This window comes from Onychostruthus taczanowskii, unplaced genomic scaffold (genome assembly GCF_017590055.1).
Source record: "Onychostruthus taczanowskii isolate IOZ18803 unplaced genomic scaffold, ASM1759005v1 scaffold6, whole genome shotgun sequence".
Classification (NCBI taxonomy): Eukaryota; Metazoa; Chordata; class Aves; order Passeriformes; family Passeridae; genus Onychostruthus; species Onychostruthus taczanowskii.
In genome coordinates this window covers 7,038,282-7,064,896 of record NW_024503679.1, presented here as the reverse complement: position 1 = coordinate 7,064,896, position 26,615 = coordinate 7,038,282, and the positions used below count along the sequence as shown (strand labels likewise).

The following is a 26,615-nucleotide window of genomic DNA, read 5'->3' as shown; positions in this document are numbered from 1 at the left end:
GCAAAGGGTAAGATCTGACTAATCTTAGAGCTGAATAAGTGACCCCAACTCTCTGAATTAAGGGATGGCTCATGACTGTAGTAGCTTGTATGACAGAAGCAAAGCCTGCAGAATCTAACTTACACAAATTTTCACTTCAAAACAATCTAATGACAGTGCAATATCTGGTAAATGGCTATGTCTCCCTCAGAAAAACATATAATCAGGAAGCAACAGAATTCAGACCTTCATTATTCTTCGGGGCACTAATACCCGGCAAGAACTGTCACTTCCCCATAGGCTTCCTCTCTTCTAATTTTTGAGGACACTTATCATTAAGGAGACAGAACCAGTGAAAAGAGACAAGGCGACTGAAGCTCAGGGGAGATGTCCCCAGGAAGACTGACGGAAAAGGCAGACGGGAGATGCGACGGCGATGCACAGGACCGTCATTTCGGTATTTCTGCGCTCGGCAGCGCTGCCCCGGGAGCTGCCCCGGGCCGCGCAGCCCAACTCGCGCGCGGGGCGCGCAGGACCGCTCCCCGCTGGCCCCGCCCCCGGCCGGCCCCGCGCCGCCCGCAGCCAATGGCGCTCGGCGAGGCGCCGCCCGCAGCCAATGGCGCTCGGCGAGGCGCCGCACGCGGGCGCGCACCCAGCGCGGCTGCGAGCGCAGGAGGCGGCAGCGGGCAGCGCTCCGCCGCGCCGGGCACTCCTCCTGCCAGCGCCGGCCCCGCCGCGCCTGCAGCATGGACTCGGACTCCGCGGAGCTCAGCGAAGGCGAGCTGGTCTCGCCCGCAGGTAAGCGCCGGCTGCGGGCGGACGGGCGCTGGCTCCGGGTCCCTTCCCGTCCCCTCTGCCGGGACCCCGTGCGGCGGGGCGGCTCCGGGCACAGGGCAGCGCTCTGCCTCCCGCTGCCACGGCCCCGGCGGAGCCCAGCGCCGCTCCCGGTCCGGCCGGCGCTGCCGCGGCTCTCGGGGACGGAACCCGCGGGCTCGGGGCTGCGGCGCCGCTCCGCTGCTGCCCCAGGGGCTGAGACGTGACAGCTGATCAAACAGCCGTGCTGGCGCTGGCTGATGCTTTATACCCAGAGGCTGCAAAGTTTGCGGGGGTTTGGTCGCGGCTGTTCCGCGGTCGCTCCTGGAGCACCGCGCCCGGAGCCCGTACAGAACGGGAGCCGCCCCCGGCCGGAGCCCCCGGGCTGCTGGGCTTTTGTTTTCAAGTCTTAACTTGTCACAGGAACCATGCTGTCTGCTTGCTGCAACCCACATAGTTCTTGGATGAGACAGAAGGAAAAAAAAACTAAAAACCTATCCTGCCCTTTCCAAACCTTCACGATCTTGTGTCTTATGCGAAACGAGTGATGGCTGATGTGCCCTAGTCAATGGCCATCCTGCACACACGGTAAAAACGGGGACAGCAAACTTGTGCGAAACACACAGAGGTAGGTTCGCTCTGCCAGCACAGCACGTGGCCCAGAGATGCGCTGGCACCTCACGGCCACACCTCTGGGTGCCCGACCCTTGGGACCCTTGTCACCCTGCCCGCAGCAGGGGTGTCACACACGGGACTGGGCTGCAGGGGTGTCACACACATACACACACAGGACTGGGGTGCAGGGGTGTCACACACATACACACACAGGACTGGGGTGCAGGGGTGTCACACACATACACACACAGGACTGGGGTGCAGGGGTGTCACACACATACACACACAGGACTGGGGTGCAGGGGTGTCACACACATACACACACAGGACTGGGGTGCAGGGGTGTCACACACATACACACACAGGACTGGGGTGCAGGGGTGTCACACACATACACACACAGGACTGGGGTGCAGGGGTGTCACACACATACACACACAGGACTGGGGTGCAGGGGTGTCACACACATACACACACAGGACTGGGGTGCAGGGGTGTCACACACATACACACACAGGACTGGGCTGCAGGGATGTCACACACACACAGGAGTGGGCTGCAGGGGTGTCACACACACACACAGGACTGGGCTGCAGGGGTGTCACACACACGGCTGGCACCTGACAGATGCTGGGCTGTCACTGACACCAGGTGCAGAAGGAACCTGTTTGACCTCCAGCTTCCCACAGTGAAAGTCATAGACATCCTTCTCTGAAGCCATTTAACTGGCATCAGATGCAAGTGCAATTGGAATGATGCCTGAAACAGTCCCAGTGATCATAATAAATCCAAATGGAAAGTTGCCCTGTTATGTTATTAGATCTTTGAGAAAAATCTTTTCACCATAACCTGTCCAGTTCAGATGTATACTTCATCCCAGCCAACACCCTCCTGCATCCCCAAAAAGAAGGATTTGAACACCAGTATTTTAACTACAAAGGCAGAAGAGCATATTTTGTGAAATAGTTCACTTATCCTATTAATACAGCAGTGATAAACAACAGTAGAAAGTCATAAGATAAATGTGTTTTCTAGTCTCCCAGCAGAACATTTCATAGCATAATCTTAAATCTAATATTCAGTTTTAAATTCTGGGGGTATTTAGTCCTGATATCTTGCTTTGTAATTTTTTACTTGAGATCTAGAGAATTAAAGAAGACGAGCAACAGGTCACAGAGCTCCTTATATTCACAGAGCTCTGTTAGGCTGAGCTTACTTGCAAAGACCACCAACAGCTATAATTTTTCATCCAAACAAATCTTCCAAGCCATGCATGAAGAGCAAGTTACAAACATTACATTTATAGACAGATTAATATAATAGAGCTCCTGCCAACAATTTACTCCTGTTCTGAATAGGAATTTCTTTTAAATAAATTTAAAGTAACTATGCTCAGAGGTTGCCATAAGTGTTTTTCATGTCATCACTTGCTAGCTGCCAAGAGGTGATGTTCATCAGTCTCCTTTCCTCTTTTCTATTCCTTCCTTGTTCTATTTAAGAGAAGAAAAATCTGGTATTTTGGCCATACATGGCAGATGCCTATGCAGTAGAATATAATTGGAGTAGAGAGAAAACTTGGATGTTTTGTCTCACCCAGCTGCAATTTTTTTTTTTCCTACACTAAAGAATTGCTCTTTGTATCCCCCATCATCTTCTGAAAAATAGATATTTTTGCTAATTTCCTTTGGTATTTTTTCTGTTCCCTGCCATATGCACAGTGCAGCCTCCCCGTCCGTGGGCGTTCAGGCAGGCTGTCAGTCTCTGCTGCAGGCACAGCGGCTGGGGGGCTGCGCTGTGGGGCTCGGGGAGGTGCACAGCCCGCAGCTCAGAGGGCAAGCACCGCGGCTCGGAGGAAAATCTGGGCAGAAGTCCTGGTGGTGGTTTGATTCGGGACACTGATTTTAGTACAGCTAGAATCTTGCACTGAAATTGACAGCAACCGCGGTGTTTAGCCTGCTCTCCTCGTTCCCGGTGCTCGCACTTCCCGGGTTTCAGCGGGCACAGTTCGGGCTGCCCGCAGGACTGCTGGGGCTGCCCGATTGCCTGAGCCCCGTGGGATGCGCTTTGCTTCATCTCCAGGGCTCCGCCACGCTGATGCAACACAGATGTTTACAGCAGAGGGACTTCAGGGATTGCACTGCTGGTGCAATGCTCCCCCAGCCTTTTGTTCTGTCCCAGTGAGTGGCACCCTTGCCGTTCCTGGGCTCACACGGGTGTGCAGGAGGCTGCCTAGTGCACCCCCACCATCTGCCACACACACGTGGCTTCCAAGAACCAGCTGGAATCTTGCTCCAAGATCCCAGCAGCCTCATTTGCCTTAACAGCCCTCTTAAAACTTGAGTCTCAAGGAGGCAGGAATATTTTTCTATATTTATTCCGAACACGTTGTCACAATAGCATCTTCATATTCCTTTGGTGCAAACAAAAAGCTCCTTATATGTGAGCAGTGCAAGATGTTAGCTGTACTTTAAAGCAAACAAACAGCAAAAACCACCACACCTCTAACAACATTCAGCTCTACAGCCTTGGCTCCCACAAGTCTCCCACGCCCATCTATTACTGCTCTGCACTCGAGGTGTCTATAGGGTCAAAAAGCTTTGGTTTTCAAAAATGGTTACTCATGAGACAGACTCCTATTAAGAACATTAAAAAGGTCTTCATGATTCTGAAAAAATCATGTATTGTGGTGCGAAAGAACAAAAGTTACATGCTTACTAGCTAATAAAAGTTCTAGTTTTACTGCAGACGTGGCTAGTCATTCTTTTTCTTGTCCTACAGAAGAGCTTTTAAGAACTGAACAGGTAATCTTAAAATAGAACATTGTTCTCACTTTTTAATGTCCACCTAGTGAGAGGTTTGGTTTCAAAAAAGCTCTTTTCAATAGAGTAATGGCCTCCTTTCCCTCAGCTCTGTCATAGTCATCCTGCCACATGAAAGAATGATCCTCCATGTCATCTTTCAGAGTAACATTTCACAGAAATTCAGGTCATCACCAACAGAAATGATTTCGCAGAGGGTTTAGAAATTCTGCATATAGGAGAACAAAGGTGTGAGATCTTCATTTGGGGTGCCTTGTCCTAGGTTCCCTGGCTGAAACAGGCAGGAATTCGGCCATGTCACTTTTATGTGTACTGATTTAAACCTTTATACAAACCACTAAGGCACAGCATGGTTCTTCATGCTTGTTTTAATGGAGCTGTTATGTTACAGTAGAAACATAAGATAACCAGAGGCTAAATTGCCTGTATCAATACAGATTATCCTCATGAATTTTAACATGCTGTGCAGAACAAACTGTTGCTGGTCCCTTCTCCGGGTTTCCTTCATGGAAGTCAGAAGATGTTTGGCCTAGGAAAGAGCAGCTTGTACTGCAAGCAGAGCTCTAAATTGGTGGCAGGGTTTGGGATTTTGGTGGTTTCCTTAAGAATTGGCAGTGTGAAGCCTTGTGTACAGCTTTGTATAATGGCAAGGATAACAAGATGAAGGTGACCTTATCACCAGGCTTGTATCCATAAGGGCAGTGGGAGCCTGATTGTGACTTCAGTACATCTTCAGCAGAGCCAAGATCTTACCTTGGAACTCTTAGCACAAAAAATGGTAATGCATTTAAAATTATTTGATAAATTATCTGAGCTTTTCCCTGGACAATAAATATATACTTGGTAAAAAACCCAATGTATTTAAACATTATTTACTGGTGTAAAATGACTCCTACAGACATGAATAATTTTTCTAGAGCTGTTCTATTATTTGATTTGCAATGCTTAGCAAGTAATTTTTTCTGCAAATTATTTATCATGTTATGTGAACTGTCTGTAGTTCTGTGATGTTAATCTTTGAAGCCTGTTACATATCTTAATCACTGTTTTACAGAGTTAATGCCATTCAAGAGTTAATATAGTCTCGTAAAAACAAAATTAATTAGAAAGGGCAATGAAGACATTTCAGATTTATTATTTGAGGCATTAGTAACATGCTTATGTGATATATAGTGCAAGTAGGCATTGTTCAACCTTCTGCAGTTTCACACACAGATTTGAAAAATAGAGCCTTTGCCCCAAGGAATACTTGTGTGAAGGAGGAGGGGTTTGGTTTACCAAAGCCTTGTTTTGATTCTACGTAGGATGTTCCAAATCAGATAAACAATAATATTTATTCATCTTCAGACAAGCCAGAAGAAATAGTAGATAACATGTTCTAGGTATGAAAGCTAGAAAAATATTTAAAAAGCAAAGAATTTTTATGAAGTTCTTTCTAGCAACTATCTAATAAAGGCTCTCCCTTTGCTTTCTGCTGGACAACAAAGGAAAACAGAGCTAATTAAAAAAGATGGACAGACAACAGACATGAGCTAACATGCCATGGGACCCGGGCACCAGGCTGTTACGGGGCTTTCTGGATCACACTGCAAACTGAGGCAAACCCAGCTCCAGGTCTCTGCCAAGAGAGTGGGCAAGGGATGCTTTGGGATGAGCAGGCAGCAGCAGCCAGGGCCAGGACGTGAGCCAAGAGCCTGGCTGGGTGATTTTTTTCTTTTAGTGTTCCCTCCAGGAATCACCTGGGCTGCTGATTTGCATACATACCCCTCATTAGCACAGCAGCTGCCAGTTAGAGAGTCTTGTCCAGCAGGGAAAAAAAAAAAAAAAAAAGAGAATAAAAATTTTAAAAGGAAAAAATTCTAACCACACTGTAAGAATAGTAAAGACCATAAATCATTCCAGTTTTATCAACTGGACTAGACACCTTGGACAAACAATAATTCACTTGAACAAGTCAGTTTGCTCAGGGTTCTGTTCTTAAAATCAAGTGCAAATATGAACTTCATGAAGCACTGGATGGAAGCCCAAGCTCACCTGCTTTGCAAGATCATGACCAAGCTGTTCCCCCACCTGAAATTGTGATGCTGGTAGCAGTCACTGAGCAGGAAGCCTCCACTCTTTCTAATATGTGGGTATGGACAAGGAATTTATGGTAGCATATTAAACTCATCAGGAATAGGAATATGAAGCAATTGCTGCCACACAGCAATTATTGGCCATTCCTGTCTGCCTTGCCAAAGGTCTGGGATGAGACTGAGTTCTATTTAAAGTGATATTTTGGCAGTAAGGAGTGACCCGTACAAAGCAACGAGTGCGCTGCCTCAAAAAACTCACACTTCCCCTTTGAGGAAATAAATCTTTTAGCTTTCATCTTCTCTACAGCAAAGACTAAAAAGTCATGGTGGGAAGAGTGTGTCACCTTATTTAGCTGGTAACAGAGCAATCAAGCTATAAATCCCAGGCAAAAAGGACAACAGTGTGCCAGACAGATCAGAGAGTTTTCCTGAAGACCTGGCCTGTCTGAGAAACCTTTGGTCCTTGCATTCTACCCACAGCATCAGCCTTAGAGTGACAGGCCCTCCCAGGAAGGCAGGAGAACCCTGTAACTTTCTGGGACCTCGCTGTTTTATCTGGTAAACTAAGCAGGACCTGGCTGTGAGCCCAAGCAGTGGTACACAATCCTCTAAACTGTTTATCTATTAATACTCTTCCTGGCACCGTTTCAGCCCATGCTAGATAGCCTCCCACTAAATGTCCTGGCATGAGACAGAGGATAACAGTGGCCAGTATGAATTAAACAACATTTGGAGTGTGGGAAAGAATTCAGCCTGTATCCAGATGGCAGTACAATGCATGGACAAAAGGTTCTGTCCTGGTGTACTTACAGACTGAGACCCTGTGGTCAGAGCAGGGTGCAGAGGTTCTTCACTCTTGCTCTGGCCTCTAATGCCTGCTCAAGGCTGTCCAGGCTGCTCAGGGACCCCGCTCAGGGCAGCTTCCCTGGGCTGAGACCTGGTTTGGAGCCTTGCCCAATTAAAAGTGTGTTATTTGCTGTTTGCCTGCAGAAATCTCTTTGCCTGTTACATTATGGGAGGTCATTTCATGGGCTGACAAGTGCAGCTGGAGGAGATTCATGGGAGGCTGGGGCTTGCTGCAATAACTACAGCTTTATAGCCAAGGCTCAGACATCATCTTGAGAAGCCAAGCTGAGCTCAGACATGGGCTGGTAGCCAGTGAGTTTTTCTGCTCTTTAAGGCAGACATCTTTAACAAAATAGGCTGAGAACGAGCAAGAGTCACTTTGATGTCTTTTCAGTGGTCACTAATCCCTCCTTGGTGCAGATGCTGGTTTATGTCAGGTTTGAGCAGTTGGCTCTTTTCAGCCTTTCTGCAGAGGAACAGACTGACCAGTCCCTCTGTGCAGGTGTACATTTTGGCTGACATCTGTTGATACAACACAAAATAGGGCAGGAAGATTATGCCATCCATGAAACAAACACTTCACCATGGAGACATTCTCCTAAGCCTTCTGACTAGGGCTAGTTTAACATGAAAGGCAATATTCTGAAACACTAATAGTAAAAGTTAGCCTAATACCTCACTTAGCATCATCTCATTCCTGGCCTTGACTTTGTTTTTCCAAGCAGTTTGTGTTGCAGGAAAAATTAATTTTTTTCTCTTTGAAGAAATGTATTAACACTATTATTGTGTTAGTTTTTCCTTTAGGAATAGTTTTCCGTTTACTTTTAGAGCCTATAGTTTACATGGTCAAATCACTGACAGATGCAGATCAAACAAATACAAGTTTCTTAGACTTTTCAAAGTCGGGTTTTTTGGTTTTTTTTTTTACTAAGATAACCATCTTTCAGATTATTTTTTCAACAAAAGCTCTGTGCCATATAATGTTATGCCAGGTGAATATGTGTAGCTTTGGTTTACTTGCATTTAATTTTAGCTTTTTGTTTTTGTGCATCATTTCCCTCTAACTCCCAGAAGTGAGAAGGAAGTCAGCTAAAGTATCAAGAATGACCTTCATGTTCACTTCAAAGCCAGTTATAGTTGGTGCCTCACTATTTTTATACGTTATTAATCATCTCCACTGTTAGGAAGAATGTTTACTAGTAGATACAAAAGTAATCAGTACAGTCATTGTGATGCACAGCTACTGGATTAATTAGAAAGTGATAAAGAATTGGTGAGGAAAAATATTGACTGGAATTACAGGCTTAAGAATGGGATCAAAAAGTTCAAGCCTAAATATACATAAAAACCACTTGCACAAACTTTGCTCAGTGCCAGTGTGTCCCCTTCTTACCCCCTGGACTAACCAGTGCTCTTTAAATCCACCAGGGTCTGTATAACTGGGAGGAAGTTTCTGTTCAGTGATTAAAACCTCATCTGTATCAGAATCTAGCTTCTGGTGTATGAATCTAGCCTGACCTCAGCTGAGGTTTCTCTGGCTTCTCTCTTACCTCCATTAGTTTTTAAGAGTCTATTTCTATACCAGTTCTTAAAGGTCAGATTATCCTGCATAAGAAGGATATAACACTTTGCATCTTGGGGCAGATATAGCCCCAAGAGAGTTTACTCCTGCCTGCAGTCCTGTCCATTCCTCTCCCCCAAATCAAAAACCCACAACCAAACACAAAAGCAACAACAAGAAACGAAAACAACCACCCAAAACCCCCAGACCTGTACACTCATCCAAAACAGTCACCACTGGCATTTCTCTGTAGAGCACTTCCCCTTACAGAAATCATACAGAACTGATGGAAAGCCAAGAACAAATTGTCTCAAGGACAGATGAATACCAATGTTTTCCACAATTCCATGATTTAACTTCATAGTTTGGATTAAATCAGATGCTGGAGGGCTTAAAGCAGTCCCAATACTTAGTAGTTAATCAGCTGGCATCTGTTTATCCTCCAGACCTGGATATCTCCTGTAGATATTTTTTCTGAAGCCAAACTGTGAGCTAGGGCTCTTAACTAGTTGCTGTCCTTCACTTCTGCACGACTTTTTCTTAAACTTGTTGATTTTACTCTGTGCTAGGTGTTTGAAAGCCTAGATGGGGACAGACAGAAAACAGCCACTTTCAGTGTTATGTTGCCCCATACTTGTGCTGGTATAAATGGATGTTTCCACCCCATCAGGAGCACTGAGGGAGGACAGGCAGAAGCTCATCCTGCTTTGAAAAAAAGCACATTGAGAGGCCAAGGAAGGTCTAAAGTCTCCTTGCACCCTTGCTTTGACTGCCTCTGCCACCAAAGAGGCTAAGGCCCTTGCAGGAAGGCAGGCACCCGGATTTTGGCTATATTCTCCATCTTCTAACCTCTAGAATACTTTTAAATTCTCTCTTTTCCTATCCACCCTCATATCTTACACTAACAATTTGTGTTCATTCTCCTGATACCCACATCTTCTTAGCACTTAACTGAGCTCTCACTTCTCTGTGCCCCAGCCAATATGCTGTCCTCCTCAAGCCTCAATTTTTCCAGTACTGATTTGATTTTTCTTCCTTAACTCATTTCTTCTCAAATGCTCTTGGGTTTATGATTTCTACCACTAAAAAAGGGGAGTAAATGCTGCTAGGTTATATTTCAAGAAATGGGAAATTGATGGAAGTAAGATATCGACTTGGCACTGTAATTAAAGGTTCTAGAAACAGGAACTAACATGCCTCTTCTGGCAAACAAAAAATACAGACAGTGGGCTTCCAAGTGGGATCAGGAAAGTTAATTTGATTTTGAAATACAGAAACATGTACATGCAATATTTGCCAGAAAGTAAGAACACAGTAGCATCTTCATGGATAACAAGGGCTTCCCAGCTACTTCCAGAATGCATTCCTGAACAAACAACTCCTTGAAGAAACAGTGTATCCTCACCCCTGTAAGTTCAAGTCATTGGGCTTGAATAGCAGGTCCAGGACAGAACTGCATCTGTCACCAGACACAGCAGCCTGTGACTGTCACTGACCAAAGGAGGTCAGAGGAGGACACTGTTTTCTAGTGATAGAGCTTAACTACAAGGAATAGAGGAAACCAGAGCCTTGCCATTTTGCAGTTTTGTGTTGAATCACAGCATGCAGATCTCCCTCACACAAGGTTACAAATATGTATTTATTAAAAAGTGACAATATGCTTTCATTTAAAAAATATTAGAAGAGAATTCATAGAAATTGCCTCTAGAAAGCAATCAGAAGATTTAAACAGCTGTGAAAAGGCAGTGAAGGCAAAATATGCTTCTGTTAAGTAAACTTGTCTTCACTTGGGACAAGAATGTCTATTTTGATTTTCTTCTGCCAATAATACAAGGATGAGAGCACAGAAATGCACTGAGGGAGGCTTCAGGGAAAGGGCTGAAGCACAGGAATTGCCAAGTAGGTACAGACTCACCAGAATAGTGCCCACATCCACCCTTCCACTCTGCTACTGCCTGACCTGAGCTGAATCAAACTAAAATTGGGCCCATTCTGCCCTTTGGAGGGTCAGCAGCCACCCTGACACTCAGGTTTCATCTTCCATCCCTGGGGAAGTCTCGTATTTGCGGGGTTCCCAGACAAAGGAGGGAAATGATGAATCTGACTCCATGTTCTTAGAAGGCTAATTTATTATTTTATGATCTATATTGTGTTAAAGAATACTATACTAAAGAGTACAGAAAGGATACAGACAGAAGGCTAAAAGATACCAGTGAAAAACTCGTGACTCTCTCCAGAGTCCGACACGGCTTGGCTGTAATTGGCCAATAAGTAAAAACAATTCACAGCAGAAACCAATGAAACAATCACCTGTTGGTAAACAATGTCCAAACCACATTCCAAAGCAGCAAAACACAGGGGAAGCAAATGAGATAAGAATTGTTTTCCTTTTTCTCTGAGGCTTCTCAGGTTCCCAGGAGAAAAATCTATGACAGTGACAGGGAAGAGAAACAAGGTTCCCAGAAACAGGGTCCCCATTTTCCACCACAGCATCCCTCTCTGGATTGCTGGCTCTGTCCAAGCCACCTCACATGTCCTTGGTCAGCAGCACCCCGTGAGTGACAGAGAGGGGACATAGTCCTGCCAGCAGACAGGGAGGGCACAGCTCTGCCCTTCCCCACTGGCCTGGCACGGGGCAGCAGGACAATCTCCCACCACGCCATTCTGCAGCCAGAATCTCCATCAGGTTGCCCAGGGCTGTGTCTGCCTTTGCCCATCCGTGTCTGCAGGGTGGGTCACAGTTGTTCCTGCTGGCTGGAGCTCTGTGTATTTACCTTTCAGAGCTGGCGAGGGAAGCGCTGCCTTAGCAACAGCCAAGTAGTATTAAAGAAGAGACAAGTGACAGGTAGGAAGAGAATTTAGGGTGATGGTGGGGGAGAGATTATTCAGTGTTTTCCATATTTTGGTAGAACAGAATTTAATTTCCTTGAAGTTACTGCAGTCAATGACAAGCAGAAGTGGGCACGTGAAATACCTCTGGCTGAGCACCGAAATAAAGCATGACTAGACATACCAAATAACCCATGCAGACTGCAAGAGGTTGTTTAAAAAATAATTATATACTTGTCACTGAAGAAGCTTTTCTATATTTATAATTCCTTCTTCCTCGTAGCCTCATCTGATGGAATTCAGATAGCATGCATGCCATTATGTTAAACAACCAATTCTGGAATACTTCCCTTATTCCCTCTCTTTTGCAGGCATTAAGGCAGTAGTTACACTTCTTAATGGGCATTATTTTAGGGACAGTTAAGGCCTGTGCTTAGTCACTTCATCGTTGACTAAAATACAAACTCTGCTCATATGCCATTAAAGAGATTGAAAACAAATCTTTAAATAAGTACTTAGCTTGCTTTTAAAGCAGTGTGGTTTCTTTACTATGATAAAGTGATAAAAATACACATGAGATCATAAAGCTTACAGTAATTTTGTTGCTGAAGAAGTTTTACAGCTATCTACTTGAATTCATTTGGTTTCAAACTTGCCTTGGTCTAGCATTTTTTGAGTTGAAAACATTTTTTATACAAACAGCATGTGATTGAATATAACTAAGCTTTTTTATACATATGTAAAGTGGACAAAAAAGATTTTCCCTAAGTGAGGAAATGCTATATATAGAAAGAACTCTGAAGACTTTCAAGTCACAGACTTCAGGAGGCTTGTTAACACCATCCCCAGGGAGGTAGAAAGACAAACAATAAAAAAGCAATTTCCTGCACAGGAACATAGAGAACATCAGAAACACCTAGTAAAGAGAACAGTGCTGTGCAGAGTGGAAGTCATTTATCTCCTGCTTCACGATTTTCACTCTGCTAATCATCATTCCCTGTTACCACCAATGGGAGCTGCACACACATCAGTAGGTAACACTAAGTTCTAAATATTTTTAATAAATGTCACAACCTGAATAAGCCAGAGAAGGTGTAGCCTCCACAGCTCTTGAGATGTATAGTGTGGAATAACAGCTCTGGGGAAGAAAGAATGCTACAGGGCTTGATTGTGCCACCAGAATTGCAGAGCCAGTGGGGACAGAGCAGTCTCTGCCCTAGGCAGCACCATGGCCAGGAAACTGCATCCCTAGGGAATCACAGTGCTGCTGCTGAGGGAAAAACCCTGCATGCACACCTTCTGCAACTTCTGCTCAGCCCTTGAGCGTGCCAGACCTGGATTGTGGTAGGAGCTGGTCCGGATGCCCTTACTTGATTTTTTTCCTTCTCTTTTGTCTCCTTAGCAGGCAAACCACAAAGGAATTAACACGAACACAAACACACAAAATTGGTATTTAAAGTCACTCTCACTTGGGCTCACAGACGCACAGCTTTCATGATGACAGAGGGGAACCAGAAGCTTGTCTATAGCAAATCAAAATGAATCCTGGAACAGTGCTGCCTGAGCCATTGCAAGCCAGGGACTGATTCTGCAGTAGCAGTTATTTAGGTAGAGCAGACATCACAGAAGAAATGTTAGATGGCTGCACTGAAAGGGTTTAGGAAGTGCAGGATGTGCAGGGATGTGTCAGGTTTCAACAGATGGATTGCTGATTTGGGGTTTATGTAATTCAGAGCTGTTCTAACAGAGTACTCGGGGACAGACATGCAGAGTAACAGAGAATGGCAGTATTTAAGGAGCTTTGCCATGTTTTCACATGCTCATTTGGAAAAAAGATGGAAAGAAAATATCCAAATAAGTTTTTCCTTCATAAAAAAACCCAAACACATACACAAACAAAAACAACAACAACAAACAAAACAAAACAAAACAAAACAAAAAACTACAGTGGCAGGAATCCTTTCTTGGTGTGACATCCCAGTTAGGTTTGTGCACCAGTAACACTGTATTCATATTAAAACAACTTAGTGCATTGTAAAAGGCATCTGTAATCTGTATATCTTTCAAAATACACCTTGCAGCTTTAGGTTTCTGTTAAATAACACCTTCCTGAATTTCAAAGCAAATTAAACTGGAAATTTAAGGACACTGTAAAGATACTGGGCTAATTTCTCTGTGCAACCTCCCATACGATAACTTTTCAAAATCTGGTGGATAAAGTACTGGGCTGTCAGCAGGATCTTAATGACAGCCTTAAGCAAGTTTTTCAGTTGTGTCTATTTCTCCTCCCATTCCTGGTCTTCTTTGTCTATTTTTACCTTCACTATTTTTAGATGAGGAATGTCTGTCATTACACTTTTGCAGTAAGAACCCTGAGATGTTTTATGAAAAGCATGTGAATGCTAATATTAATGCAGAGCATGGTCCCTCATGGTACTTTTATAGGTACATTATCAGAGGGCTTCCTTCCCTACCAGAAAAAATCTGCACTTCTGCAGTTCACACATCATCTTAAATGTGAAAGATACATATGCATTCAATAGGGACTTTCAGAAGTTTTTCAGAAAAAAGACTGCAGTTTGTACACTACTTTATCTTAACCAGACTTGACTTTTTGTCACATTAGTCAGATGACTGAAATTATTTTTTTCAATAAACAGTGCTACTGCATACCATAAGACAAAGGAATGTTACAAGCAAAAGTAGAAAATTCATATTTTTATCAGTTGAGCTAAAGGGAGCACACATTTTTCTCCTCCATTTTCCCATTTGTTTCTGATTCCAACTGTTTTGCTTTCTGGCAGTGAAAATATGTTTGGAATCAAAATAGACCTCTCAATTTGAAGTTATCCTGTGTTACTTTGCTTTTCCCTTTCATATATTCTTTCGGAAATGAGGAAAGCCATTCACCCAGACAGAATTTACCAGAAAGGGTTTGGCAGCATTAACCTGCTGATGACTGCTGGTATATTCTTTGATCCAAGTCTTTGCAAGGTGGGATCGAGCACAAAAAAAAGATCCTGATCAAGTGATTGGACACAGGAATGGCCTTTGTACACACACCATGGTGTAACACTCCATCATCCATGAGAAACCTGCTGGAAGCCACAGGGAAAAGTGTTCCCACCTCACATAGAGCCACTACCTTCTCTGCAGCCCAAGTTTCAGTACTTGCACATAAAGGAATTTGTGTGGACTTCACATATATAACCCACCTACATAATCGTCTTCTCAAGAGGTGCTTGCTGCCAAGCTCCCTTGTGTGCAGGCCAAGGAATATGGACATTTTCCAGTGCTGTCTGTTAAGAGTTCCCTGCAGGAAGCTGGCTTCCTAGGGTGTGAATTTGTGCTTTACAACCATCTGCCCTACGCTGCTTCATCTCAGGCAGTGCCTTAGTGCAAGAAACAGCAAGTCCTGTTCAAAGGTCACGAGGTCTGGTCACCTGGCACTACCCTCAAGTTCTACAAAGCCAGATGATCCAAGAAACTCCAAAGTCAGCTCCAGCCAAAACACAGCTTTTCATTAATAGAGCTCTGAGTCACCTTGCCTGTAGAAACACAGGTAGAAAACTTCCTAGTAAGCAGCTGTAGTGGATAATGTTATTTTCATTCTGACTTCTCAAGATGTTTATTTAACCTAGAAATGAAATCATGGCAAGACAACGTTTTCCACAGTCACACATATTAGAAGAATGCTGAGCCCTGTTAATGCACAGTGGGATCAGTGGCTGCTGGAGAGACAAGAGGCACTCAGCAAGTTTGCAGCCAGGGAGATCCAGCCTGACTTTAGGAAAACCAGAGTTACAACCACTGGGAAGGAACGTTGGTCTTTAAGAACAGATCAGACATCTCTTAGAGCCTGTTAGCCTTATCTCAGAGAAAGGAATGGATTAGATGATTGATATAAAGTTTTTTTTTTCCTTCAACCCCAGGTTTCTGTGGCACTGAAACAATACACAGCAGTTCAGAGCTTTAGCTCAGTGATGTAAACAACCATTTTTTACACCAAACCTGACTCACTTTCCATGTAAGCACACAGAAAAACCTTTACCAAAACTCAGTCCTTAACTCCATCTCATTTTAACACTGATAGTCTTTTAGATAAAGACTCCAATTGTTCTGGAGGGTACAATTCCTTCAGTTAATAGCTGTGTAGATTGCCCCATCCTAACATCAGCCAAACACCTTGCCAGCTGCACCTCGTTCAGTGATCGGTTACTTAACGACGCTGCAGGTGATTTTTAACAGAAACATTGCTTTCCAAGGTGTAAATACAGACAGTTTGGTTGCAGAGGCTCATAAAGACAGCTGAAAAAAAAATTTAAAAAACATACTCAAATATCCTTATCCTTCAATCCGCAGCAAGCCAAAAAACCATCGATGGCATTGAGCCATGAGATCAGGTGCACCCCTTGTGTGTGCCCCGTGCTATCAGATCACTTTCACAATCCATTCTCATCTCACATTGATTCCTCCCAGCATCACCTGGGGTACTTCTGACCCCTAATTGGCACTGCCCTGTAGCCTGGACTGGCCTCACCTGTCTGGAGGCCGATGTTCCTGCAGGAGCCAGGTGCAGCCACCACCTGTGCCAGATGGCTTTGAGAGCAGAAAAAGAGCCAGCCCAAATCATCAGCAGATTTTACCTGGTGGTCTGTCAATAATATTTGTACTTCCATACCCCATAGCCACTATTGACAGCTCATGGCAAACTTCCCCCTCTTAATTAATAGCCAAATGTATCACCCATAGGTAGTTGTAGATGCAGCTTGACTAATGCCTACTAGAAGCACTTTGTGGGTATAAGTTACAGCTGGAAATAAAGGAATTGGGATTTTATTTAAAAATACACTATCTCACTATCTACTCCCAGCCTGCAAACTGATTATACATTGATTTAGAGCTCAACAGTGCAGTGAGGCCAGGAGACAAATGAATACCAAGTGTAGGTGCTGAGGAGCAGACACACTTTCTGTCAAACTGGACAATGTAATTTTATACATTAAACATCTGGGGTTTTTATTTTAATCTTGTTATAACACAGCTATATATAGCAGGAAAAAAGAATCTTACTAAAGTAGACCTGTTCCTGAAGTGACCTGAGATAGACTAAACAGACCATCTGTCTTGGGAATCTGATTTTTAACCAGAAATAAAAAGGAATGTTAGAACCTATGAGTTATAGTTAGCCTTAGTCCTATTTCATAGTGCTCTAACTTTCCCCTGGAAAAATGTAAACAGACTAAAAGAGGGGGAGGAAAAAAGAAAAAAGGTTTTCTAAAGTTTTATTGCCTAGGGGGAAGACAAGGGGGAAAGTCATTTTTCCTCTCAGGGAGAGAGCTGCAGAGTCTCTCTGAGCTGTACAAGAAAAGCACATCAGAGAAAAACTACTGAAGTGCAATGCACAAACAAGACTACTATAACAAAGTGATTGGTATCATGTTCAGCTATGCTGCTGCCAGAAATAAACTTATCAAGCCTTGGTGATGTTCATTTGAATATTAAAGGAGATACACATCCATTGCTCTTCTAGATGAAAATAAAATACCTCAACAGAAAGCAGCTAAAATGATAATAAAACAGTATTCCCAAGGACCATGTAAACTTGCACTACAAGAAAATACCCTTTCTGTGAACTCCTCTTGAGCATGGAGAAGGTACTTATTTAACTGATTAATCCAATCGTTTCCTCTCTTTGTTTCAGACTACTAATTAATATCTCTGCTTTAAAAAAAGCAACAAACTGACCAACAAAAAAAAAAAAAAGCCAAAATCAAACACAACAAAAAAGAAAACCACACAACCTAAACAAGGAAAAATCCAAACATTGCCAAACTAGCTTTACTTTAAAAGTCAGAGAGTGAAGAGGTGTCCTTTAAACACATAGTCAGATGGCTGGTGGAGGTATCACCACAGGTAGTGCCAGGGGAATTGACTCTTGGCTCTTGCAGAACTTTGCCAAATGCCCTGCCAGACACCACTATGAACGTATGACTAAAGAACTGGAATGTCAGATTTGTACATTTAGCTTCTTTCAGCAGAAACAAGGAAAACCTTATACAAGTAGTTGTGTCCATTCTCAGTCCACGAGACAATGAAGCAGAAGTCAGCACAGCCACGCGGACAGCCCAGGTGCCCCCGCTGCCTCCTGGCACCCCTGTTCTGCCCTCGGTGCCAGGTGGGTTTGCATCCCGGGCTGCAGCCCGCACAGGGGTGGTGCAGACACTGAAGTCCTGCATCCTGCAGGGGTTGTGCCCCCAGGTGACCCGCGGGACCCCCAGTGCTGGCATAAAGCTCATCCCTGCCATGCATAAAGCTCATCCATGCAGCTTTCCCGGCTGGGAGAGGCAGTGTCACCGCGTGTGTCTGCCATGGCCGCGCCTCCCGCGTGCGCCGGGCACACCATCCAAAGGGTGAGTACCTGCCTCTGCTGACTTTGAGCCATCCATTTTTGTCCTACTTTGGTACTTCAAAGTCTGCTTTTTTGGTTTTCTACTTCAGTCATTCCTGTGTTCAAAAGCAGAATATAAATAGGGTCACAGAAACCAATCTTCCATTTCTTCCAGAATAAAAATTAAGTCTGAACTATTGACATCATCATATGGAAGTAGCAATCATAGAGTAGAACTACATGGTGAGTCATAAAAGGATTCATCAAATATTAAAGGGATTTGATTTTTAATTGGACTTTCAGTGGTCAGACTTTTTTTTAATTCTGTCAATAGTTTTGAAAAGCATTGACAAAATTGTCTTGCAATATAAAGTTGGTTAATACATAAAATAAGTATCTTCAGATCAGAGTAAGGCAATTTAAATGCTCAAAATACCTTAATAGGATTAAGAGGAAAAACATAATTACCTGCCACCAATTTGCTATTAATAAAATAGATTTTTGTTTATTGTGTAACACTGAAGCAAGGCCTGACCTTGCAGCTTTAGTTTGGTAGAACTCCCATCAAGTGAGGAATTAGTGCTAGACATAAGTCATCACATGGGAATAACATGGAAATATTTTTCTAATTAAGCCTTACAAGTTTTGGTTTTTTTGGTTTTTTTTGGAGTAGCTAGCAGGTATCATCATCTCTGGGGAAGTTAAATGCTTGCCTGTCATCATGGACTGGGAAAAGCACACTGTCAAGAGCCTAAAAGGGACATAGCACTGAAGTAGGGAAATAGAAATTTAAACTTAATTTACTGTCCCACTCGTAGGTTAGTCTAGGTGGAAGTATTCAATCTGGAAATGGTGTTATTTGGGTCTCTGTCTCACATCCTTTACCATATCTTTCATGGTTGCTAAGAAACAGCAGAGTAATCATTGGTACTTCAGTCTAAATTGTGGTTAATTAGCTGATGTGTGAAGTGGGATCCCTGCCATGAGCAGAAAGAGACACCGTTCATGTTTAAAAGCACAAACCAACACAACTGACAAGCTGAGGATTCGTTCTCAATCAAAATGTTCAAATGCTGAAAAGCTTTGGAAAGTTTACATTTCCTGGAGTGGTTTGTAATACATGGGAAGGATAAAGGAATCATGATTAGCTGTGTCCCAAAATCTGTCCTTTTGCAGGCCTTAATGAAAATTCTCAGCTTGAGTGTCAAATCCGATGGGTACAAACAAAGATGGTGTGATTGGATAAATTAAAACAAAAGGAATTTGTTTTCCGACATGGAAAAGGTTTTCCGCAGGAAAAGGTTTACAGCCTGGGAGAAGGTGGGAAGTAAAAGATGCTACTGGGCTTTTTTAGAAGTTTGAAGGTATAATTTTATGTGGAAATTATTTTGGACTGGAAATGTTTAGGATACACAAAATAACTGATTATCCTTGCCTTCTGTATATCTTATTTACCCAAACAAGGGTAAACATCATAGTCTTCAACAGAAATCTGTCTTGGCTGTGTCATTTGCCAGGGAATTTTCTAATTAGTGCCTTTGTTATAGTCAAACACTCTTGTCATTTGATTTTCAAACAGGAGTGAAAATTTGATATTTCATTAGGAAAGAATAATGAACAAGTGTCTTATACTTGAAGTTCAAGGCAGATCTGTCATTCTCTTACTAGCAAAATTTGAGATAGCAGTGAGATTGTTTCTTAACTAAGTCAAGTAAGAGAATTTTAAATACCTCAGAAACTGATTGCTCTGAAAGCTTTTTTTTTTTTTTTTTGTACAATTTTAGATAATATGCAATTTTCTTAAGTTCTGCTTGGAGAGGAAAACAATATTTTACTTCAGTGTCTTTTCCCATTTCTTTTCCAAATATGGATGTTATGCAGAGACATTTCTAAGACAAGTGCAATGAACTTCTCAGTTCTTACTGAGCAGAGACTCTGACAGACTATCTAGATGCCAAGTATTAGCATTAATAACTATCTCAGTCTATGCTATGTTAGACAGCCTTCATTTTAGTTGTTATTTTTAAGAGCCAAAATGCTTTGTATGCTGGTTTATTAAGCAGGCTATACACTGCAAACAAAAAGATATTTGTGTTTATTTATATTTGATTATGCTTTGAGAGCCTTCAAATTACAAAAATGTAGAAAATATGTTTTAGATTTTTATGTTAAAAACATGTCTATTTTTGTGTGTGTTGCTATTTCCAGACTAGGATTCAGAAGTTGTTACTCTGATTGTTTCTAAAGCTTCTATTTTCCTTCCTCTCCCCGATGGTAGAAAGATTCATACATCTTGTAACAAATCAATGTTTATTTCATTTTGCTACTGATTGGGATGTCAGAGGGCTTTTAAGATGTATTGTAAATAAATAGTTTGAGTGAGCCCACGTTGGCTGTGCCCCAGAGGAGAAGCTATGGCAATTTTTGGAGCAGCCCAGTGCTATTTTGGACATGAGCTGAACCACCAGCTGTTGTCACAGGGGCAGAAGGAGGTTAAAGCAGGGGTGGCTGCAGCCTGACCCAGGAGAGGAGGATACACTGTGCAGCCACGAGCACATAACGAAATGAGTGAACTGAGCAGAACTGGGGGTGGAAGTGGGATAAAACTTCCCTTTCTCCCACTCTTTCATCTGTTGATCCCAGCTCAGACTGTGAAATTCACATGGGTAAAAAAGATATCCATAAGCTGCACTTCAATAAGGACCTAAAGAATGTCTATTGCTAGGGGCTTGTGTTGGTCTTCAGCAATTTGGAGAGCTCTGCAGGAATTCTTTATGTATCCTATTGCCCTCAGATGACACAGTATTAAGAACATCTTCATTTCTAGCAGGGAAATATCATCCATGGTGGATCATGGCTGGTAAGAGATTCACAGAAGCTTGCTGGCTTGTGAGAACACAGTTTTCAGAAGCACACTGGACATTCCACAGAAATCTGTTGAAGCCACTGTGTTTGAAGTACATAAGAATTTTAGTGTTTTGTTACTCTTTGAATGTCACTGTAAAAATGTGGTGAGGTATGTAACTCAATGGGATGGGGAGTTTTGTTGCTAATTCCCAAATGTAATGCATCATTTGATTGTAAGGGATGTTACTTGAGGGACTGACAGCCAGACCTGGGCCTAGCAAAGTGGGTTTGCATTTTTTAATGGGACTAGTCTGTGAGTAAAACTAACCATTAGTTAGAGTAGCTCAGCTTTAGTAAGACAGACTCATCCTCAGTCCTGCGAGTGCTCTTTGGCTGATGCCTCACAGACCACCTCTCTTCTGCCTTGCTCCTCAGGACTGCACTGCCCTGGAGTCCCTGGTGTTCTGGCTGTGCAGTGTCAAAGAAAAGCAGGGATATTCTGCACATGGTCAGGAACCCTGCCCAGAGCACATCACTCACTCACTAAATTCTGTCAGCAGAAAATGTTCTCAGCAGGAGCTGCCATTGAGTGTCTCCCACGCAGAGATGGCTGCAGCATCAATACAGGCGCTACTTCTGTGCCCAGGAAACTTGGGGTCCTGAAACCACCCCAAGAAATCTTTATTGAAAACAGTAGACAGGTCTGTAGTGCCAGTCCCTTAAGGGATGGACAATGGGCAGCATGGCAGGGCAGTTCCACTCTGTGGGAAGGAGAATGTGTGTCAAGCCCTGCTCTGCCTGCAGGACCGCTGCACGTTGTTCCTGGAATGCTCCTGGAAAGGCTGCTGGAGATGCAGACATGTGACAAACGGATTTGGCTTCCCAAATCCTCTGGCTGGAACTCCTGAGTATGGCATGGGCAGCAGTAGCCACTGCTGCAGCATCTGAGCTGTCCCAGCAGGAAGGGAGGAGCTGGCAGAACCTGCAGACACTGGGCAGGGACTGCATTCCTGCATTCCCAGTGGCAGGCTCTGACAGATCTCTGTGCTCCAGTGTTTCAGCATTCAAAAGAAGCTTTTGGAAAAAGGCTATGGAACAGCCACTCAGTTTCCACTTGACAGAAAGCAGCAGTTCAGTCCCACTAACTGTAGATTCTTTTTAGAGAACAACCCTAGAAATGAATCAGTAAAAGGCACAGCACAAAATAGGCTGCTGTTTCAACTGGCAACTGCAGAAAGCACTTGTGTTGGGCTATTTCTGTCTTCCTCGTACAAGAATAATTTCCATCATTTTAAATCATTTTTCCAAGTTGCACAAGCTGGTTTCATTTTCCAGCACTAATCGAGGAGAAACCTTTATTTCAATGTTGTAAACCATCATGGGTGAGGAGGTGAACCTGTAACAGAGCTAAATAAATACGCCAGATACCCAAATGAGTTTGTTATCTACTCCAGAGCATTGAGAAAAATAAAAATTCTGATTAAATCTTTGAGTGGCAAACTTCCAATCCCAGCAATAAAGGCAGGCCCTATGTTTTCTGGAGCTGACATATTTCTTCAGCACAGAACAAAGTGAGCTCTGCAGCAACGATGGCTGTAGCCAGCTCTGGGAAGGAATAAGTACCCCAAGGAATAAGCACTCAATAGTCTGCTGCAGTGTTTTCAGTGTTCTATTTAATTTTGCAGATTACGTAACTTTTTTTCAGTTCAGAGTGCTTACAGTAAATTTAAGCTTATAAAGACTTGACTAGGTTTTCATAATTACCTTTCTCTCAGACATCTTGGAAAGAGTTCATAAGCTGCTGTGGTCTGGGTATATCCTCCAGGTCTACAGTCTAGGACTCGGCCTAGACATAAAGATGTTACCTTCTATAATATGCTTCACCCAGGAAATAAACCAGTGGAGAATTGTGGAATTTTTTCTCTATCAAGACCTGGTACCAGTGTGATACCACACAAGAGTAGTGGTGCATGACATCCCTGTAAACCTCTGAACTTCATCCAATACAAGGAGGAAAGGGAATACTTTCGGGCTTAGTGATTTTTTTTTTTTTTTTTGTCCAGCATTTTTCTTTTTAATTAATTTGTTCTTTATTTCCCCTCTAATAAATTAGACATCATGGACTTTCATCTGTCTCTTTGTATAAGCTGAACTGCACAGGCACAGCCATGGAAGTCAGTGCTTTCAGCTCTGCACTCTTTACTCAGGTTTTTTAACACAGTCATTATCAAAGATTGAACATTACAAATATAAATAAGCTATCTGAAGTTAAAAGCTTTGAAGCTTTGTATAACAACTGGTTCTAAATAAAAGCAAGGACTGAAGCACCAGCAGCAGCACTTACAGGGACAAGAAAGACATCTTTCATGTAGGGAGTACCTACAGAGACTCCTCCTGCTCAGCAGCACATGAAAGGAGACCAAAGAGGAGACGTGTGAGACTTCACTTGCACGAGGTTAATGCATTGTCTGTTGGAGTCATGGAAAAACAGAGGCAAGAACACAGGACACTGAGAAGTTAAAAAAGAAAAAAAAACAAACAACTCAGCCTGATTTAATTGGAAAGCATCACTTGGCTGGCTTCTTCAGTAATTGTTGGAAGCCATCCCAACTCTTTATATATTTAGAAGTGATACAATTCAACTCGTAAATAATTTTTTAATAAGCGACAGTGCTCCCAAAGTATGTGACTTAACCCTTCAATGTGTATGAGAAATAGGGTTGTTCCTTTCATGCTTCATACATTTAGAACATTTTATGATAACAATAATTTTTCTGTTGTATATTTTAGAAATAGGATATCACAATAAATGCATTCGGTGTCCTATGAAAGGACAAAGGCTTTGGACAGCAGGTAAGAATAACAACTGAAACAATAATAACATGCTGAAACAGTTAGTATTACCAGTCCTGTGGTGTCACAGAGATGAAATTATCATTAGGGAGATCTACATAAGTGTATGCAAGATTAGATTTGATTAAAAGGCAGACTTTGCACTGCAAAATCTAGTGGTGCTGCATTGTCACTGAGAATGAAAAATTTCCTGAAAAAAAATATATTTGTGTAAGATATCTATGCATATAATTTTTTTTCCTGGGGATTTTTGATGGTTTTGTTTGGGATTTTTTTACAAAAAGACACCAAGTCTACATTACCAAGGTCAATATCAGCTCTCAGTCTGAAGAGGAGGACTGAGCTGGATTCCCTGTTGCATGGGGGAACAATTCACTTTTTCAGCCCAAATCAGTGCAGCAAGGCTAACTCAAATGGCAGACTCAAGAAGAAAGGGCTGAAAACCTGGGAGATTGACAGGAAATCACTAGGGATTTCAGAAAAAATACATGCACTTCCAACAATATTTCAGACAGCCAACATTTTCTGTCAAAATTGCTTAAGAATTCCAGCTTATATGAATGCTAGAGACAATTTGGAACTTGTGATTTTCCCTGCTCTCAACTGCATAAGTAGATAAAGCTGTAATATTTGTCCAGTCCTAAGTCTCATTAGGTGCAGAGTGGGTATTGTTCTTCAGTCAACCTATTAAAAATAAATCTGATGAGGGGAGTGCTCCCTCTCTGGGTGTAGAACTGGAGCAGTGTGCCAGCACAGGTGGAACTGTGCTGCTGTACACCAGAGGATTTCGCTTATTTTGAAGAAAAGCAAACCTTTTCAGAGGCTGATTCTGTACCTAGGGACAGAGGATATAGGAAAGACCACCAATTATTTTTGATTCAGGGTTGTGGTTTTTTATTGACTTCAGTGCAAATTTCAGCCATGCTGTGACTCATCTTTGGGATATTATTCAATATAGCTATTAAACATTAGATTGCATGAACAGGGTCACCTTAGAACTGGCAAAAATTAAGGACATATTTGGAAAGATATGAGGAAGGGGGGAAATCAATATTTTTTAATTCAATTTCCCAGTAAGTTCTGCTCATTTAGCTCAGAACATACCCTATAAAATGACAAAGCTATTTACATTAGAAAGTTTAAGCAGCGCTTGGCTGCGAAATCCCTGGCTGTTAAGGAAGCGTGTTTTCATTAGTTTTAACTGGCTTTGGGTTTAAAAAAAGTAACAAATAGTGCTGAAAATCAGCAAGGTGCCAAGGCTGGCAACAGGGAGTCCCCCGAACCTGCAGCCATTCTAATCAGGGTACTGCTGAAAAGCTCTGTTCTCAGAGCTGTTCTCTGGCAATGGAGAACGAAACGTCTTTTCATTCACTTCTTCCCACTCCAGTGCCTACTCAGGACTGACTGAGGAGAAAAGGCTCCTTCTGGCAGCTGTTCAAGGGATAAGGATTTTATATTTTTACGTGGGGGTGGCTTTGCTGGCGTGACCAACCCCTCACAGCCTGTCACAGGACCTCAAAAGATCCACTTACACAAAAAGATCCACGCGACACTTGCCTCAAGAAAGTCCACACAGGACCTTTGTTCCACTTGCACTCAGAGAGCTCAGTTCATTTCTGCACATCTCAATTCGGGAAAGCAGCCCCAGCAGCTTTACTCTCTGGAGCTCATTCATGGCAGTGCTGCAATGTGACACTGCAAACTCTGCGAGGAACCAGAGGAAACTTTTTCCATGGAATCTTTTAAAGGTCCCACGCAAACCTTTGAAGATGAAAGTCCATTTTCCTTGTTTGACAAAGAAAGATTGCACAAGCGGGACTGGAAGAACAGAGTGTGATTACAGTGCCCGTATTTAACCAAAATACAGTAATTAGCCTACATGATAAAAATGACAGCCAAGAAATGACAGAACTAAGAGTTTCAGAGACCTTACAAATTGTTAGAGTTTGGTGGAATTAGCCTATTATATTCCAAAACTCCAGGGGCTTTAAAGCATCCACTGCACACATCCACACACTCCACATCCATTCCTGTCTTTGAAGCTGGTTTTTTTCCTTTACTGCTTTACTGACCTATGCCTGTGGTCTCTTCACTTCTGAAGCAAAGATAATGCCATTAAAAGTCACTCCTAAATGTAGCCATTGACATAAATAATTTATATCTCAATATTCCAGATGATTTCTATTATTTTGTGGTGAGAAAAAAACCAAAAAGAATGAGGAAAGAGCAGACACAGTAAGATTTCAGCTTGTTCTCTGCAAAGTTGTCTTAGTGAAAAATAAACATGACTAAAAGAAACCAGAAAATAGTCCTTCTCTTATTTGCTGATTCAGTCCCCAGTGAGGAGGCTGAGAGCCTGAGTATGAGACAGACATACTTTTTAAATTCAAGACATTAATTCAGACTGGAGCCACTGTGCAATGCAGGGTTATGTCTGGTAGCTGTGGGAAATCAGAACGATAACACCAAATATCTTGTACCAAAATGCAATCTGAGAAAGATGGTAAAGTGCACCCAAAAATATATAATAGTTGATTGGGATGTGTCCCCTTTAAATAGTGAGTTCCCCCTAAAAGAATTAGGAAAGAGGACCTGCTGGAGATGAAGTCAGTTTTGGATGAGAAGTGGTTGAGTCAAACCTAAGTACATCATGGAAAAAGAAAGCTCTGTGTCATCATATGTGACATCATAATTTTACCTGGCCACTTCAGGCCATTATCACTCATATCAGTAAAGACTTTCTTTCATGAAATTCTGAATATAGCAAAATAATTCTTATCTATGCAAATGGAAGTAGAATGGAGTCCTAAATCTTGTTCATATGCGACCTTTGAGATCCCCAGCTATTTCAGAGGCAAATCCCCATGCCGAAAATGCTTGTCCACAAGGCAGTATTTTCTTCACCTTTGTGAAGAAAAAAAGGCAAGTATTTTCTTTAAACATTTGGTTTTCTGTAGCTTATCTGAGCAGATAACTTTTTCTTACTA

General features: G+C 42.7%; 1 protein-coding gene across 1 annotated transcript in view; it reads left to right on the top strand.

The window, feature by feature from the left end:
- Positions 1-672: 672 nt before the first annotated feature.
- Positions 673-26,615, top strand: part of TNFAIP8L3 (TNF alpha induced protein 8 like 3) — a 44,888-nt gene continuing 18,945 nt past the window's right edge. The window contains exon 1 of the mRNA XM_041418652.1: positions 673-777. Within this exon, the coding sequence (XP_041274586.1) occupies positions 726-777 (52 nt within the window). The 5' untranslated portion in view covers positions 673-725. The remainder of the gene's footprint in view (positions 778-26,615) is intronic.